General features: G+C 37.2%; 1 protein-coding gene across 3 annotated transcripts in view; it reads left to right on the forward strand.

Annotated features, from left to right (window-relative positions):
• The window catches only part of LOC122799279 (EMI domain-containing protein 1-like), a 1823504-nt gene that overhangs the window by 1407812 nt on the left and 395086 nt on the right, over window positions 1-20606 (forward strand). For all 3 annotated transcript variants that reach the window (XM_044068236.1, XM_044068235.1, XM_044068237.1), the window contains one exon: window positions 13992-14072. In XM_044068236.1, the coding sequence (XP_043924171.1) occupies window positions 13992-14072 (81 nt within the window). The remainder of the gene's footprint in view (window positions 1-13991; window positions 14073-20606) is intronic.

Below are 20606 nucleotides of genomic sequence, written 5' to 3' on the forward strand. Positions count from 1 at the left end.
GGTAGGTAGATACTTAACATCAATAAAATAAAAGCCATTACAGTTTGCAGTCCATTAACTTTCATTTTATTTATAAAGCACAAAATATTTAAAGTTGTTTCTCATCCTGTCAGGCCACATTTCCACATTCTGACGTCACTCAGCAAAATTACACATTCAAAAAATGAACCTATTTGAAATTATTACAAAACATGATCAAAGTGGTGGAATATATCTTTAAGAAACGCAGCCAAAAAGATAAAGACAGTAAACATACCCTTATAAAAATAAACACATTACAAAACAATTCTACTACAAAATAAAGTCACGGTATAAAAACAGGGAGAAATTAGAGACTAGAGGCTGAAAGGGCACCTAAAACGGGGACATTCATCTTTCCACTCCAGTCCAAACAAAATGAATGTATAAATGTCAGAAAATAATATTACACTAATTACTCCAATACTTAACTGGTCAATATCTGGACCATCACTCAGAGTACATTAAATCTGTAACTACTCAAAAATCATTTATAGGAAGTCGGTGACGTTTGTATAACACAAGAAACCAACAAACCAAAGATGTTAAAGGTAACAGAGTTACAGCATACATCAGTGCAGGTCATAATTAGTTTCACTCAGTATTAGCAGTAGTAGCTCGCTGGGCTTACTTACTAGTTTAAAATATTTGTTGCTTTCCAAGCAGGCTAAAGTGCATTAGTGTGTGTGGTATCCTGTGCAATTAGGGATAATTAACATTTATCCAAATTTGCTGCTAAAGTAATGCATGTACATACCAGTCAACTGCTTACAGCAAGTGGAATCTGGAGAAAGACTGAAATAATGAGGTGGGGCAAAGGTCCAAAAAGAGGGATGGATTTTAAGTAGTGCTTTTATAAAGTTAGAAAGTTACTAGAATAACAAGATTTGAGTTAGCATGCCTTTTGTGAATTAAATAAAGTCTGAATCTGTTCTCAGTTACCAGCCCACACACCCTTCTACTCCACCTCTGCAGCTCCGCTGTGTAGTAGGAAATGTAGGGGGGTGAATAGCTCACATAACAGGTGAACCATCACTCGGGAGCCGTAACATAGAAGTGTTTGACTTGGTTGGATGAAGAACTGTAGACATTAGTTTTGATGGCAAAAACATACCATGAATGTGAAATGAAAAATAAGTGCTACAGAATGTATTTATAAATCATGAAGCTGCAAACTAAAGTAAGTAGACTAGAACAGGACAATTTAAAGTAATAAGTTTCACAAAATGCATTTAAAATAATCGCAGCTCAACAGGTCATTTTGTAACTAAGGTACTTTAGAAAGAAAGTGCATTGGCACAATTGGCTCTTACTGGAATTTTAAAGGTGGTGTGTTTATTTAATTCCCATGGAAGGACTTTTTCTCATGTTCTTAATTGTTAATAGTAAAAAAAATGGTTTTGCTGTCAACATGACTTGCAGTCATACAGTAGCAAGCTGTCTTTCTTATGTCTGGCGCCTCATATTCCGTCTTATGGAGCAGAATTTACCTCATCTACAGTAGCCTAAACAATAAACAATACTGTCGAGAGTAGGCTTAGTTTCAAAATAAGTAAAGCTGATAAATCTGAGTGGAAACTGTTTAAATTATTTACTTGAAAAGCTAAGTTTTAGGCCAGCACATGTGTAGCTATTTCCTGATCACAGTGCATGCTAAAAATCTGAAACTCATCTATTAAATAAGATGTTTTCATGCTCATTTTGCCAAATACTAATCTTCATTGTACTCCTTAAACAGCTTGTTTTCATTTTATGTGTGTTTAAGCCAGTATTGTTCTTCATGAATGACTCTTGTCTCCTAAATAGGAAGAATCCAGGCCTCCTCATAATGTGTTACGTTTCCATTTGCACTGTTGCAGTCTTTTTGCTGACCATTGAAGTTAGCAGACAGAGGTGCAGCTCTGAAACTTATGTAGAAGTTCACTGTAACAAATAAAAAGTATGCTGGCAGGCTTTTCACTGCATGGTGTGACTGTTTTGATTAGCCAAACTCAGCAGTTTTTTGGAGGGGGATAAGTGGGATGAATGGTAGATGCTGCTTAGTACGACCTGTACTTGGACACAGAGGATAACTCTGTATTTAGAAGAACAACACCACAAAGCTGTTGACTTTTTTTTGTAGAGTACATATCTCTCAATCTTTCAGAGCAAAAATCTGGACAAAGCCAAAAATAATGGTGGGACAAAGGCCCAAAAATGGGGACATATTTTAAATATTGCTCCTGTAAACTCAGTTGCTAGAATAACAGGTTCTGTATTATTATATATTTTCCGAGGGTTATGAAGTCTGAAATTCAAATGTCTGCCATTATTTAGTGACTTCAGTCTTCATGTTGGTATCACACAATTCCACTGGAGTGGGTGGGGTTACATGATTATATATGCAAATTTTATGTTAATCAGCATCACGATTTTTGGCAAGTTGTACCTACTTTTCATGGGCCTTTGTCCAGATTTTTGATGTTTCCAGGCTGAGACGTATGGGTGGAGGTGAAACGATTCTATAGTTGAGTGTAGGAAAAATGACGTGAGTTGGAAGGTGGGGATAATAGTTTTGCTGACTGGGTGAGAGTATAGAGAAGAAGGTTTGTGAGTAACAGATGAGAGGGAAGTAGCTGAGGGATAGGAAGAAGTGTGGAATTATGGTTTTGCCTAGGGTTACTTTTAGCTTCTGTTTAAAGTGTTTGAGATGTTATTGTATTTTTAGAGAGATAGATATGGTGTTTCATGCTAAAAGTTTAAAATTATATGTCTTAAAATGCCCTTCCAAATGCATTTCTCAGACACTATGCATCTGCAGTGATTAGATTCCTCTGATATTTCTACAGACGTAAGCAAATTCTTAGTGATATCAGACTAATATTTACCAGGCATATTGCATCCATTACTGCCAAGCCATTTTTTAAGGTCAAGACACCTGGATATTCTTCTTCAAGTGTTATTTATTTTTCCCACTCAAGACACCCGGATATTCTTCAAATTTTTTAGAGCTGTATTAGATTACATGTAGAGTATGGCACCACGTTCTGGTCTCCTTTTTTAACATGTGGTACTAAGAATCTTGACAGGTTCCAACATTGTTTTCCTAAACGATTGCAGGGTTTATCATATTTGTTTAAATATAAAAGTCTTGGGTCTGTTCTCCATAAATATGTAGAAGATTATAGGCAGAGTTAGCACAATTGTTTAGTATAAAAAAGATGTGTTTTTTCAGGAAATGCCTTTGGATCCATTTTTTGTGTCTCTCACATAAGAGATGATTTTAGGCTATATAATGTAATCATTTATACTAATATAGGATGCCATTTATTTTCTAGCAGAGTTGCTTCACAATGAAACAAATTACCATCTTTCATAAAAGATGCTTCCTTGTGTGTTAATTTTAAATCCTTACTTGATAGTGTTCTGTGGGTTTAAAGTATAATTAAACATGTTTTTGGAGTAATACAGGCTGTTGCCTTTCAGTACGGTATGCATGCAGTCTCCACAAGACCAGAATCTGGCTTACAAACCAACAGCTGTAAACAATAAACCAAAACCCTAAAGTGAAAACTACCGGATTCTCAATAAGTACTAGATTTAGCAGCTGAAGAAAAAAATAGTGAGTGTACAGATATAAATCATTTAACATTTGCACTACATTTCATTTGCTTAATGGCAGGAGACAATAAGCCTATCTCTTCTGTCCATTAAGTATTTTAATATTTTGTCTCCTTCCTTGCTTTCCTTCTACTCTCTGCCTTTCTCTAACTGACCCAATGTTCCTCTTGAATGCCTCCCTGAATTGTATCACTAGCACCCACTCTGGTAGTCCATTCCATGGGTCCACAGCCCTCTCTGTGAAGAAGTATTTTAATAGGTCCATAGAGAATCACTACAATGTGCTACCTGTTGCCCCTCTTCCCCCTCTGTCCTCATTTAGGATGGCCCCTTCTCATCTCCCTGATGTGATCTTGTATATCTAGATCATGTTTCAAAAAACTCTTCCTTTTATATCCTTTACCCTACATCTCATGCACCATCCTGGATTTTTTTTTCCTCCGGACTAACTCTAGTTTGTGGCTATCCCTATTTTTGTATGTCTTCAAGAACTACACAAAGTACTCAATGTGTGCCAGGGCATAGTAGAGCAGGACCAGGATAGCTTTGCTCCTGAACTTTAACCCCCTTGAAGATATTCCAGCATTCTGTTTGCTGCTGATACTGACTTTTCATTATGTGCTTGGTAATATAAGGCATGTTTGATCAATATACCTATATTTTTCCTGTTCTCTTCCCATACGTTCCACTCCATCAGCTGATATTTCACATCAGGGTCATTGAGGTATAATTGCTGTATTATGTATTTGCCTGAATTAAACCTCAGATGACACCTGTCCACTTTTCTAAACCATTTGTCATTCATTCCAATTCTTCATCAGACTGTTCTAATCCCCACATCCACCATTACTTCATCTGTATTTGTGTTATTAGCAAAGAAATAGATACTGCTCTTTATTCACTCAGATATGTCTGAAATGAGTGCATATAAGAGAATTAAGCCCAGGACTGTTCCATGCATTACCCCACTAGCCACTTGCATTGTTCCTCCCTTCATTCCTATCACCCATACTGTCTACGTTCTACCCTTCAGCCATATGCCAGCAAAATAACATCTAGCACTTTCAACTCAGTTGACCTGAAATAGTAAAGTGTGACAAACCTTTAGCAATGTTATTGCTTAGGAAAAATGTTTCATACATTATCTCCAGGTTCTGCTGCGTTTAGTAGCAAAATACAACTGAGCAGAGGACATCCAGTTCAAGCATAAATCTCACGTAGTTTGTAAAATTGAACCTGGCATTAAATGTAATTCAGTGACCAGTGATAATCCTCCTAGCATATTACATATTAGGATCAAGTTGTCAAGAAAATGGCACCAATCATCATTCTCTTAACTGATGTACAGTACCCACTACTTAACATAAAAGAGGGTAACCGTAAAAAGAAATCATAACACAGGATCACCACCTGAAACTACTACTGTGGCTCGTTTAATTGTTATCCCTGTCTAGTGAGATGCACTTAAACCCCGGTCCACCAATCCATGACATAAATGGTAGCTATAGCTAGCAAAACATGTTTGCATTTCCTTCATTGACCACTCATGGAGAAACTCTATCAATTATAAAATCATGCAAGAACTGTGGTCACCATACCTTATGTTACATTCAGGAGAGATCAGCATACCTGGTCATACATGCCCAGGCAATATCTAATGCATAATGCAGCTGGCATATTAGCTATCCTTGATTGTTTTTTTAAACACAGCCTTGTAAATAAGTGGGTTCCTTATCAATTAGATAAAAACATTTTAATTAGCAGCACTCCTTTGGGTACTCTGAAAACTCTAACACTGCTAGGTCTGCATATACCACACAGGACACCTATCAGCTTATTAAAAGATTTACTGGCATGGGTAGTTGAAAAAAGTAAATCTCAAACCATTACCTTAGGTAACCACAACCAAAACTGAGACAAATTAGGCCGCTCACCATCACAAGGCCAGGCACACTTTTACATACAGGAAACCAAATACTTGGCAATCCAACTCAAGCAGAAAGAACATCCTAGACTTGATAATAGTGTTAAGTACATCTAGTATTTACTGTTACTGGGCAGATTAGCCAACATAGTTGGGTGACCACTGTTCCACATTCACCATTTATAGTCAAGCCAAGTTAAATCACAACCATAAATTCATACAAGTAAGAATACTTAATAAACTAAATCCATGCTGACGGAATCATGTGATTTGTGAAGTAACTGGTCCATATTAAGACAAATTGCTACACTGGATGAATCATTCTGATATAAAATGTTGCATGTTCTTACAATCTTACTCCCATCTCATGTGTTAAGATAAAACAGGGCTCACTTCCCTAGATATCATCCAGATGAAAGTTCTTAATGATCAACAGATGTAGCATTCAGGTTAACTAGATCAGGAACATCATCATCTTTGTCCAGCTATAGAAATTTGAGAAAATTGCCTGGAAATTTTCAAATACAACAAAGTAAAGAACCTGTTTGAGAGGGATCCATTTAACTCTTGTGTTCTAAATATTTCTGGAAGAACGTTCACAAGTTACTTCATCCTAGTAAACAAGCTGACCATTCTCCTATACTAAATAAAAAGGACACTGCTTAACTGTTCAGGAATTACTTTGAAAATGCAATGCTGGACTGTTCAGGTTACCTCTCTGTGAAAAATACATGTTCCACACCCACTCCTGATGTACAACTCTCCTTAAATATGATCAGTATCGACATGGTGAGAAAACGGTTTTCCAACACTAAACACTGTAAGTACTCTGATTCAGGTGGCATCACTGCCAAGGTAGGTGTGCAGTCCTTGGCCATCTCACTAAATTTACTTATGAACAGAAGTTTAAGGGAATCAGTACTACCTTCTATATAGAAGGAAACTAACCACATCCCTACACACAAAAGAAAAATTCACTCATGGCAGGTGATTTTTAAGATTATTGCAATACCAAACATTATGTTTAAAATTTTGAAGCATGTAATCCAGCAACAGCTTAAAGAATACATCAATTGAATTTTCTGAATGAAAATCAACACATTTCAGAAGAATCTCCTTGTCAGTGTCACTATTACCTTCTCACATCTGAATATCGATGGGAAGACTACAGCAAAGGACAGAATAAGGCTGCCATATTCTCACCCTGTTCAAAGACCATTAGACATGATCAAAATCTACTGACAGTAGCATAAAATGATGTGCAATGACACTGTAAGATGGTTCCGCAACTAATAGTACTGTTACCTTTGGAAGAGACAAAAGCCAGACAATAGCCATGCCACTTGCTCTACCCTTTGCCCCACCCACTTTCCCATTGTTCCACGTTTCTCTACTCTTGTCCCGTCTACTCCCCCTCACCGTGCCAATTCTATGATATATAACTGGACATGTCCCCTCATCATTGTGGGAGGCGGAATATCTTTTTTTTCTAATCTCCCTTAGATACATTTACATTGACTTGAAGCAAAGCTTGAATACAAATTAATGTCTGCTGGCACTGACTACAATCTCACTAGTCTGTTTGTTATAGCAGACAAAACATCAGAGCTTATAAAGTAATTTCTTGATTGCCAGAGCAGCATTCATTTTCCAGATATTACAGAAAAAAACATAGATAGGTGCTAATCCTAGTAGCTACTTAAACAGCAGGAGATACGTTGTGATTTGGGATGATGGACTAATAACTAAATTTCAAAGCAGTAGGTAATCCATCAGAGTTAATTTCTGGGTCCTGCATTATGCAAATTCATGTACAGTCTCGCAGGCCATGAGTACAGCCTTATAGAGCATTAACTCTTATCTCCTACATACTGTTGAGAATTGATCTATGACTGGCCTTCAAAGCATCTTCTCATCCTACTCGGATGGATCTGTTGCACATCCACAAAACAAATAGCATTGGAATTACCTGATCTAGGGATGTAAACCTCATCTGAAAGATAAATAAGACAAGTTGGAGGGACAGGTATGTGTCTCAGAGACTACCCCTTCTCTGGAACTGGCTCCTCATCCACATAAAGCAGAGTTCTTCCCTAACTCAATGCAAGTGTAACTTGGACTAGTTGATGAGTAATCTGAAATTTATCCCAGTGAAGAACCTACATCTCTATTAGACAGAGGCAGCCTGTAAATGCATGACCACCAATGCCCAAGCCTACATATACCTCTTAAAATAACTATAGGGTATCAAAACTTGCCAGACACATTTGGTAAATATGGCAAGGATTAAAAAGGAGCCATGAGGTCATTAGCCTAGTAATTGCCTATGAACATATGAAAAATGATGGGAGTTTCACAAAACCTGTGTTAGAGAACTCCAATGTGATACTAAAATCTTAAAAACAAAGCAAATCTGTTTTGCAGCAGCTGTTCTCCTGTCTCAGAAACCACTATTAACATCATAAAATGTGGAGATATGTTGCAACGAGAAGAGTCATTCTTGACAATTCATTCTTCTTAACAACAAATCATATCATGTTTCAAAAAGGTGTTACCAGAACTTAGAGAACCCAGTATGGCCTAGGGTTAAATACATGGTAGACAATAATTTTGTAATGCAAGCATATCAATTTTTGCAGTGTTTTCAGCATGTAGCAATCACTATACTGCAGTGCATGTATAGCAACAATTGCACTCAAATCAGATGGAAAACACAAATTTGCTTCATTAGCACAAGACTCGATTTTAACAGTGGTTAGGGGTGCTTCGCAAAAGCTTGTTAAAGACACCTAAGTACTGCTAAGATCGGGTCTTGTACTTGGGACAGCATAAGGTAAATCAGCTTTTAATATCTGCTAGAACTTCATTTTGTCACACTTCCAAACAAAAAGTGTAACTGAAAGAAGTGACTAACAGTTTTTAAAGCTGTTAATTTTACAGAGGAGAACTTTTCTACCTGAGGTCCATACCTCTGAACTGTTCCTGATTTTGCCTCATATTTGTTGCCATGTCCTTCATAAAGTTGTTGATTTTCTAGTAAATTCTAGTGATTACAGTCAGTCATTGATGACCAACATTAGAGTTTCATGCTTATTATTGTTCAAAAAATGTTTATTGATACAAAATCTCTTGTTCTATTAACCTTTTAAGTGAATTAGAACAATATTTAAAAGCCATCCCTGAATTTACCTCCCATCAATTTCAGATTTGAGAGGTATGCTGCTGTCTGTTAGACAGTGCTAAGTGCTTTGCCAGCTTTCAAAGCCAGTAGAAAAGTACATGGAGCAGGTAATGCTCCATGCACTACAAAGAGTTATAATCAGGTCACCAATCATAACCTTTTATTGTGTGTTCTTGACATGTATGCTGTGATTTATCTCCTTTCCTGAGGTGAATTTCCTGGCATCCATGTCTCAAACACATAATAAGCTGGTTAGGACTAAGACCTGAGCATATTCCTCTGTATTAATTTGTGGACTGTTCATGCCAGCAAAATTAAAAGCTGTGGTAAAAAATACCTGAACAAAAGTAATTCACTCCAACTGTATTTTATTACCATTAAGTCTAAGTAAGAGACTGTCATGTGATACTCACATAAGTATGCTTATTCTGTAAACAATTTTTCTAACGCATGCATGTAATTAACATGATTATTAAGGGTGCCATTCCGCACTAACTAGTTTTCTGCTGTTGTATCTATTTTTTTCACTTTTTATATGTAAAATTTATTCTGTAAGTACTTTGCAGCTTTTACCTCAAGGCTTTCTGTGAAAATAGATCTCAGTGTAGCAGGACAGCCCAATTAACAAAATACAAATAAATAAAAAAATAAAATAAACATGGCACTCAGTTTCCTTGGTCTTGGTTCTACCCCATCCACTTTAGCTTTTTACCAGCCATCTGTGCCACACTGAGCCAATTAGTATTCTCCGGTCAATTTCTCAAGTAACCCATTCATGAATCTGTATCAGGTTTGCCAGACAGCTCCTTCTGTTCATATACATGTTAGTGGCTGTCCAAATGTGTTTTGAACAGGTTTTGCTCAAGATTCTCTCCTTGATTTCCTCTGCCACTGCTATTAGGTCAACAGTCCAGTAATTCCTGACATCCGTCCTGCTTCTTCCCATTGTACCCAGTATGTTCAGTGATTCACTGAAAATCTCAGAGCATCTGCCACCATTCTGACCAAAAACCTGAAGGACCTGAGAGTAGCCCATCTAGTCCCCATTTTTTATGCTTCCTTAGGGCAGCCTGTTTAGCATCCACCTCTTCTTACTACCAAGATGTCTGCCCACTTGTATCCCCATTCTGTACGAAGTCCTGTCTACATGGTAGCATCTTCTTGCTCCCTTCTTGAAAATCAAAGTTGAGCATTCATTTAGTACCGTTGCTTTTTATTCTCAGTAATGTAAGGTTTCTTTCCTATCTTTGCTCATTCTGGCCAGTTCTGTTCCTCCCATTGTCTTTCTTAATTTACAGTATATATGAGGAAACATAAAGTAGTAAATCAGTGCATTTCACTACTTTAAATTAGACAGTTAATATCCCCAAAATAGTACTAAATAACATTGATGCATGTGGCAGGGTATCATATAAACAAAGCATTTTTTCAAATTAAAATACGAACTGTGAGATCACATCAAGTTCAAACACAAAATTTATCTTTAATTTAAGAAGCCCAGTATGAGTGACTGTACACAGGACAGAAAAATGCCTAAAAGATAATTTCAGAATCTTTTCTGTCAAGTGCTGTGCATTACTGTACTGCAGAACATAGGAACAAAGCAGTAACCAGTGGGTTTTCCTAGTAAAATGTGAGTTATAGATAACTGATGTCTCTTTCCTTTTTTCAAAGTACAACCCATAAATATCTTTTACCAACTATTTAGATTAATGAGAGCTCTCCCATGTTATCCTATGGAAGGAATTACTTCTAAATCAAGGATTATAGTGTCTGCCTGGCCATCAGACTAAAAGACCAGCCCTAAACAATCTATTCAAATGCTGTTGTATGACTAATTCTGCCTGTTGGATCTGTTTTAATGTGGTAATGTGGCAAAAATATTTCCATGATGACCCTCACGGACATCCCTATTTATCAGTGTTGAGAATGTTTGCCCTGTGAACACTGATGTAGCTGAGCCAGCTTAATCGAGTTTGTGCCAGTCATGATAGAGTATTACAAAAGGATAGCACAACTTGTTTCGGAAAAGGTTCTGAATGTGTAGCTGTGTACTGCAGCAGATTGCTATGTGATGAGTTGAGGTGTTTGAATTTAGTTAAGTCTGAGTTTATTTTGTTGTTATGGAAATGAAGAAGGGTTTGATGTGCACTTTGTTTTTACTTTAGCAAATACATAGATTAGTGAATATAAGCATGAAGTGTGGTTGATAGTAGTTTTAAAGTATGTTTTTCTGAATACAGTTTTATTTTATAGAAGGAACTATGAAGACTTAAGCTTTGAGAATAAGCTGAAGTACTAGCATGTTAATAAATTAAATTATTGGTAGTATAATTTGTAATGCTCGGTGAAGGTTTACATGGGGAAGTACGGTCTGCGTATGGTAAGCATGTATACACGGAAGAACACATTTTGAAAAACACTATTTGTGATGTGATTATGAGGGGCTATTTTTTGTATGGTAACTGCATGAGGATTGTAAAGGGATATGTATAGTCTAGACTTTAAGATGCTACATCCAAAGTGGATGGGTAACATGATGGGTAGGTGTGCCCCCATTCAGTGGCATCCCCATGGAAAGCTCTTACCTTCTTGAACTGATACAGGTTTTTAAAGCACTAGGAAGGAGTCTTTTTTCAAGAGCAGAACCCAAGAGCAAAGCCCTGATTGTATAACATCTGTTCAAGGCAGTGTACTATCACACCTAAGAGGTAAAGGTTAACTTCAGTTGTGGGTCTAGTTTTATTGGACAGGACTCACTAGAGACTTACATAACTACTATGCAACTACTATTTACATTCTTCACATTTTACCTTTCTTGTGTTTCTTTTGTATTTTTTTATCAGTGTACTGATCCATCTCATTTGAAGCTGAATTTATTAGTTTCTTGCATGTAAACAGCCAGGGACACAACGCATATTCCAATAACACATAGTCTTATTAAGCCATGGCTTAGCAGCATGTCTCATGCATTCAGGGGTGTGAAACGCTGGACCATGCAATGCAGAGCTGTTACTGTGCAGTTATGCAATGCCAGAGCCCACCCTAATCCTAGAAGGAAGGAAGGGGAGATGAGCTAAAGTATTTAAAATATGTCCTATGGATTAGGGAAGGAATACTGCAGATAGTGAAGTTTGCTGTGAAGATAGTTGATTTCAAGGTATACAGGCAAAGCATTTAATAAATCAGTTCACATGGATCAATGAATCTGTTATAGGTATTATGTTCCTTGCTACTACTTTTATACTCTGAACCATTTATGTCTCAACTATATATTTATTAATCATTTCTAGTATGTATTAATTAATCACCTTCAAGAAATGCTTTCTTGTAAAATACCTCATGTGTAAATTCTTTGTATGGAGCTTTTCTCCCCGGGCTTCTGCTGAAAATGGATCACTGGCCCAGTTAGACTTTCCTGGTAAACAAATATAAAATAAATAAAAATAAATAAATATGCAACAAGTTTTGTGAACTCTTTATTCTGCTTCATCAATATGTCGTAATACAGGACTGATCACAACAAAGAGAGTACAGCATTTGACAAATGTGACTTTAAAATGGTTGCCACAGTGGCATAACAACAACAGGAGGAAATGAAGGCAGCATCTTTGAAAGCAAAACACTTATAGTTTGGCAGGAATGTGGAAAACACAAATAAGTTAAATGTTGCCAGAAACAGAAATAAACTCACTTTTCTGCAATTTGTGGGTTAGCTTAGTCTGATTTGGCAATTCACCACTTAAGGAATGTTACAACTCTGTGGGCTTTCCTGCCAAATGAATGGGTGAAGACATATAGTGATAGCAGGCCTCTTTCAGCTGTGCATAGCACTACATACAGGTTTTACTAAAACTTGTTACATGGCTGTACCCTGTGCACTAAGGAGCATACGGAGAAGGGAAAACAATGTGATGGCACTCATTTTCTATGTACTCCCTTTCCTATTTAATAAGGTTTCTGAAACCCTATTTTGCAATGTGCCTTTGTTTTCCACAAAACTAGAGCTGTTGAAAAGGGTAGAATATGTAGCTAAGAAGTAGGATGTACAGGTGGCAAATCTATACACAGATTATGTTTTATATGCCTAGAAGATAATAATTATCCCTAAATGTCTGATGAATGTTTAGCCATAATATCTGGTAGTTACACGTGTGACATTATTCACATTCATGTTTAACACCAATATTTATTAGTAAAATGTCATGTTTTGGAAAATAGAGCATTACTAACATGTTATGTCTTCAGTAGTATGCTGTGCATTGTGTCGTACTGTTTCCATGTAGAAGGACATCATTCAGACAAACAGCACTAAGCATGAAGAACATGTGATTAATTGTCCGTTTTGTTTGCAAGTTAAATGAGTATTACACTGATACTTGTACTGATTGTATACAATTGTAACTTATGATAATTGTGGCGTTTTAAAACTTGTACTTTTTATCCCTGTGGTATTGATTGTAATTTAATTTACAAACCTATTGTTATTTTTAACTTCTTTCTAACTCTAAATTGTTATCTTTTGTATCATGGAACTTTTCCCTGGGCCTCCACTGTAAATGGGTTCTGTTGGCCCAGTGGACTATCCCAGTAAACAAAAAGCAAATAAATAAATAAATATTTTGTACAGTACTAAGCCTATTTTAGGCATGAGCCATAAATAAGAATAGTCAATTTATTACTAACAAATCCAGCTTTTCCATAAGACTGCAGCTTATCAGACTGCCAATGAACATTAAACTGGACTTTGTGAATTCTCTTTCTTCTTGCATTAGTTAGAGGAGCTTTAGTCAGTCATAGATAATTTTAGGGAAGTGATGTAACCATGGAGTTGAGTGTAGAATTGTAGCCTTGCAGTGTTCTAGGGAAGTGGTGTAACCATGGGGCTAGAGCGTAGAATTGTAGCCTTGCAGTGTTCTACGGAAATGGTGTAACCGTAGGGCTAGAACGTAGAACTGTATTCTTGCAATGTTCTAGAGAACTGGTGTAACCATTAGGCTAGAGTGGCAAAGTGTAGACTTGCAGTATTCAAGGAAATTGGTGTAACTATGGGGCTAGAGTGGAGAACTGTAGAGTAAGGCAGTTTTCATTCACATTTTACTGCAGCCAGATTTAGCTGTCTTTCAGGTAGTAAAGTGAGATTATAGGACACAGATACAGGAGTGCAGAATATATACTCTTTCTACAGAAATGAGACTACAACATAGAGGTACATATTTCAGAATATATGCATCTTTTTGTACTAATGTTTGTCTGTTTTATTAACAGGTGACCCAGTCTTGTCTAATACCTTCCTGGAATCATCAACAACTGGAATTCAGGGACCACCTGGAGTACCAGGACCAAAAGGTATACCATTTTAAACATCTTAGAAGAGTTGGCATAAGATGTGTATTTGTACTGGCAAATGAGCCCAGACATGCGTTTGTGTGGGTATGTGTTTGCTCCTGTTACTTCATGATCACCATTTGTTTCCTATATCTGGCTTTATACAAGTCCCAGTGGCATACAGTTTGTGGTCAGAGCATACTCATTTACCTACACCCACTCCATCATCCTCATCCACTGATTCAGCCTGATTTGAATAAGCAAAGTGACAGTTAATGTAGCAATGTAATACCACATAACCTGTCTGCAACTCAACTGCCTGTTTATGAAGAGCAGCTTGGGAATATAAAGTGTTTTCCTTGCACAGTCTGTCTGTGTTCCCATATTATCTATATTTGTATTCCTGCTGCAGTTTTATACACCTGTTGTTTCTTTTTCCTTCTAGCTGTGACCAACCCATGGCTGTAAATGGACACTTGTGGTCCAGCCCATCTACTTCTAAAAATATGAAACAATAAACGAGGCAATAACAGTAAAATCCCATTATGATGGAATTTTCCACTAATATATTCTGTGTAAAAAAAAAAAAAAGTCAGACAGTAGAGTACGGGGGGGGGCCTGCACAGACAAGTAGAGAGAATTTGCTTGTCATTCTGGGTTCCTTGGAGCACTTCAGAAAAGGACACATTTAGTATGTTATCCAAGTTGCCTGTCTATTTATAAACTGTGGGTACAAAACCAATAAAAAACATTTAGCGAGTTAAACCGTTAACTGCTTACCACTTTCAAAAGGTCTGTCTTTAAACTGTTGATTATTTTTCAACAATGCTGTTCCCTGTATATAAATGCTTCTATTTCCAAGATGGGTTTATGTGTCTCCATGGTACTATGTGAAAATTTTTACTGCATATAAATGTCTTTATCTCCAAAATTGCTTGACATGACTAACTGTCTAGGTGCAGTTGCTGATCAAGTGGCAGTGACACCAGACCATTATGCTGGAAGTCTTGGGTTTGAGTCTCAAATAAGAGATAATATTTTCCTTTCACTTCTCTGATTCTGTCAAAGGGGTTTCTGTATGTATGTGTGTGTGTGTGTGTGTGTGTGTGTGTTTGTTTCTAACTTGACCTTAATCACCGTGCTTACTGTTTCCTAACTAAAAGGAAAAAACTTTCATGGGAAAACTCAGAATCTAGCTGCCTAGAGGCTCTTGTTTGTCCTGCTGCAGTGACCCCAGCAGTATATGCACTCCCAAATGAGAGCTGACGTTTTCATTTCACTTCTGTGATTGACATATTTCCATGAGATTATTCAGGGAATTATACTCGGATAATTACGTATACAATTTCCTTAGACTGTTCTCTTAGCTTCAAATACAGAGGAGCAGCAGCTTCTTGCATTTTAATGCAATTCAGTTTTAATGTCATTTTATGCCACAGTATTTAAAATGAAAAAAAAAAAATGTCACTTTAGTACAAAAATGCATATCCATTTTCAGTCTGCATTCACAATAACCTTATTCTCCCACATCTCAAGATTATTCATAATATAATTCACAGACCACACAAATGCCCTGCTCTACAGAAACTTTATCAGAATTGTAATTTGCAAGACTGTTAATATCTCAGCAAAAACACCCGTTGTCTACAGCCTAATCTCACAATCACTCTGGCGACTCCCCATGTTCACTAGATGTAACTAATGACTGTGACTCTGTGCCATTAGATATTAGAACTGAGGCTGGCCCAAAATCTTTTACACAACTGAAAATTTACTTAATAAACATCAAAAACTCTCCTGGTATACAATGTTGAATCACAGTATCAGGAATGCACAATGACTATTCTGTAATCAGTTATAATTCATAATACATATATACCTCTCACTCATATGTTTTTACAGGGTTCCTTTCTGCATGTTGGAATACAGATCATTGATTTTCAATGTAGTCTACATTGCATCAAACAAGATTTGTTTTCTGTATGTAGAATTACTGACAATCTGTATTCTATTTTAGTGTGTATGTGTGTGTGGGACTACTTCAGAAGACTGAAAAACCAAAAGAATGAATCCCAAAAGACTGAAAATTCAAAACACTAAATGATGGAATTTGCTCCTTTTCCACTGTTGTGTGATCTTGGGGGTTTGGGGGCACAAGCCCCCCACATGAGGGGTGCAGGGGGGCTTGCCGCCTGCATTAAAAATGCGTTCAGTGTATTTTGAACTTTCAGTCTTTTGGGATTTAGTCTTTGGTTTCTCAGTCTTCTAAAGTAAACGTGTGTGTGTGTGTGTGTGTGTGTGTGTGTGTGTGTGTGTGTGTGTGTGTGTGTGTGTGTGTGTGTGTATGAACTACATACTTGGGGGCAAACCTAGTACAGAAGTAGATTGTTGTCCTTTTCTCTGTTCTGTTACTGGCACAGTTGCCGGCTCTCTTAGGTGCCTCTAGAAGATCACTAGTGGTCGGGTAATGAGTTTTTCCTTTTTGCCCCACTGCTGTGCAATCTTAGCATTGGTATATTTAAGTAGCGAGATTGTATGGTATGGGGCTTACCCACTGTAAAAACATTGTTTTATTGCGGGGATTCTATTTTTTTTTTTCATTTTGTGGTCAGATTTCTATGTTTTGATTTCACTATATTGAAAAGCTGAATGAGTGATTTTAGTCTTGTCAATATAGACCCATTTTTGTACTACAGCACCTCCCTCTACTTTTTGTCATGTTTCTCTTATTAATATAGCCCTCTTTCTATGCAAATCAACTCTCCTATCATCTCCCACTACCATTATTATAGCTCTCTTCCTATAGTGTTATTTCCTCAATACAATATAAATCTTGCCCTATTTACTTTCTATAAACTTTGAATTTCAACACAGTTATAGGTATATATAGCTATATATTTGCAAGGTGGCCTACTGGTGGGTGAAGACTGAACTCAGGAGTTTTAATTGTCTGAGGTTCCCCCTTTGATGAGCAGAGTTCTTCCACTGTAAATCATTGTCTTTGAATTGTGCCAGCAGTGATGCCCTTTTGGGGGGAATTTCCCCCTTCTTTGAGTTGGTGCACCTGTGGAGTTGTTATAAATAAGTCTGGGGGTGCAGGGGCTTGCCCCTGCAAAAAAACATTTAAAAATATTTTTGGTCAATGCAGTTTGGGGATTCCGATCCTTGGTGCATTCACTTTCATCCACTGATAATGAAATCATACTTGCAAGAACTCCATGTGTTACCCTTCCAAATATTATGTGATACTGTTCCTTTTATATTTGATCACAAAATGTGAACATACCTGTCTGGTATTAAACTGCATATTTATAGCTATTAACTCTACGTGCTGTGTACTATATAATCCTACAGTTTATGCTGAAAATCTCATTGTGTTTCTTACATTTATGACATTGTAACTGTTTCTATCAAATCATGTAGTGTGCTAGTTGTGCAGGCTTTTGGAGCTCATCTCCATGGGCTGCTGTTTCCTATGATCATGTGAAAAGAAAGAAAGAAAGAAGCAAACCCACATAAAATTTTAGTTTACATCTGTTCTCTAGTTATGACTTTCATATTGTCTAAATTTGTTAACCTGAAGAGAATTGAGAGCGACATTTTTATTTTAAAAGTAACCTTTTGCAAATGCTGAAGTTTGTCAGTTTCTGACTACCATTGTATCTCCTAGTTAGTGATTTCACTCATAAAGACATATGCAACTTTGTTTTCAAGTAATATGTATTGCTGCAAAACAGTGCAAAATTTTAAAAATTCCCTGTTGCTGATTATATGATTACCTAATAAAATATTAAACAGTCAAATGCTCAAATAAAACAAAATTGATCTACAAAGATTGGAACAAAAAATAACAACCTTCCTCTATCCCACTACACTTATCCTTTTCTAACTAAATATACCTAAATCTTTATATATTTCAGTGCACATCATTAATGCCTGATAGAACAACTCAAAAGGAAATTAATTTATTAATTATTACCATGATTATTAAGGGTTTGCATTCCACACTAACACTAACTAGTTTTCTGTTGTTGTATCTATTTTTTTTTCATTTTATATATTTAAAATTTATTCTGCAAGTACTTTGGAGTTTTTATCTCAATGCTTTCTCTGAAAATGGATCTCAGTGTAGCAGGACAGCCCAATTAACAAAACACATATAAATAAAAATAAAATAAAACAAAACAAAAACAAAAAATAACCTCCCCATACCCCCCTACACTTATCCTTTTCTAACTAAATATACCTAAATGTTTACTATATTATTTCAATCCACATCATTAATGCCTGATAGAACAACTCAAAAGAAAATGAATTATTTATTGTGGTTCTGTGGAATCCATTTTAACATATAATTCATTCAGAAACCCTATTAGTTCATGACAAGAAGGAGGCAAAGATTTACCGGTTTATAAAGCAGTAACCTTCTGGATAAATGCTTCTTATGAACCTAAATAGAAATATGTTCATGGAAAGTAATATCCATGAAGAGACTGGAGGCAAGATATACACAGAAGTCACATTTATTTAATTTCTGTAAGTAACATATTACCACGCTTGGCTTTGCACTCTCAAAATAAAACAATACAATCATATCAATACCCAGTCACCACAGCCTTTCCAACATATAGGTTTTCTCACAAGTAAATGAAAAGTCCAAGACTGTTGGCCTCTCTTAGGTGCTACTCTCAGGTATACGCTCAGATACTACCATACTTCATTCTAAGTTTGTAGGCCTTATCAGATCATATTTTCAATTCCCAGGCAGGTACAAACATCAGGTACAATCCACAGGTTATGGTCTACAGGCTAGCCCCAACTGGGTCCTCTTTCAGTGTATTCTTTCAGGTCTTCCTTTTAGCAAATCTTCAATTTTCCTTTACTAAGAAACCAACTCCATAAATTTAGTTTCCAGACTGCTGTTTTCACTCTAGAATTAAAGCTATGTGATTTGAGCCAGCACCACAGATTAGAGGGATAAAGCTCTAAGTATGGCCCAAGTGGTCAAGGTTTAATTAGCTGTTCAGATGTCTAAGTCACTGGCTGGGAGGGATGAGAATGCTTATCCTAGGGTAGTAAGGCATTCATCTAAGCAGTCCCTGTGGGGAGGCATGGACCACAGAGGAGTCGTAATTCCAGGGGCGGCCCGTGCTATCGGACTGCCAGACTGCAGCCCCCTCAGAACGAAATAAAAACGAAAAAAAAAATTTTTTTAAATTTTCGTGGACTTCGCGCATGCACAGTAGTCCCGACGCACACGCGTCTATGCGCATGCTCCAGGCAGTACGGCAGGACCCATAGGGAACACATGGACATGTCTGTGCACTTTTAAAGTGCACAGACTCACTGGGATGATGCATGGGGGCCGGACTGCAACAGCAGCAGTCAGAACAGTCTCGTCGGGGGGTTTCCTTTCAGGGATCTCGTGGGTCTTCAGAGAGTATTGCGCGGGCAGGATGTATGGATATTATGGAGGGAGAAGGAGAACGGACAGGTAAGTGTATGGACTTGCTGTTATACTTTGTGTATTGTATGGGACTTGGTACTGCTTTTACTTTGTGTATTGTATGGGACTTGGTACTGCTTTTGCTTTGTGTATTGTATGGGACTTGGTACTGCTTTTACTTTGTGTATTGTATGGGACTTGGTACTGCTTTTACCTTGTGTATTGTATGGGAACTGGTACTGCTTTTAATTTGTGTATTGTGTGGGACTTGGTACTGCTTTTACTTTGTGTATTGTATGGGACTTGGTACTGCTTTTACTTTGTGTATTGTATGGGACTTGGTACTGCTTTTACTTTGTGTATTGTATGGGACTTGGTACTGCTTTTACTTTGTGTATTGTATGGGACTTGGTACTGCTTTTACCTTGTGTATTGTATGGGACCTGGTACTGCTTTTACTTTGTGTATTGTATGGGACTTGGTACTGCTTTTACTTTGTGTATTGTATAGGACTTGGTACTGCTTTTACTTTGTGTATTGTATGGGACTTGGTACTGCTTTTACTTTGTGTATTGTATGGGACTTGGTACTGGTTTTACTTTGTGTATTGTATGGGACTTGGTACTGCTTTTACTTTGTGGATTGTATGGGACGGACCTGGTGTGTGTGTGTGTGTGTGTGTGTGTGTGTGTGTGTGTGTGTGTGTGTGTGTGTGTGTGTGTAAATGCCCCAGGTGCACATGGTGGTGAGGTAGGGAATACCTCAGGCTTGAACCCTGTACCCTGTATGCAGGTGTTAAAGACTTGAGTTCCCTACCCACCACCATTTGTAAAAAAATTGCAGATTTTTGCCTCGTATTTGATCTGATCTGTTCCTCATAATATCTGTGGTTTGTAAATGTTGCAATGTTTGATATTTGATGGTGTAGTAGTAGCATTGTTGCCTCACAGCTGCAGGTTCTCAGGTTTGATTCTTGGCTGGGGTTCCTTCTTTGTGGGGTCTGTATCTTCTCCCTGTGTTTGTGTGGGTTTGCTTTTGTGTCCTCCCATGTTACAAAGACATGTCTGCATTATTTCTTCCTGGGCCTCTGCTGAAAATTGTTTTTTTGT

The sequence above is a fragment of the Protopterus annectens genome, chromosome 4.part0, assembly GCF_019279795.1.
Source record: "Protopterus annectens isolate FY-2018-M chromosome 4.part0, PAN1.0, whole genome shotgun sequence".
NCBI lineage: Eukaryota > Metazoa > Chordata > Ceratodontiformes > Protopteridae > Protopterus > Protopterus annectens.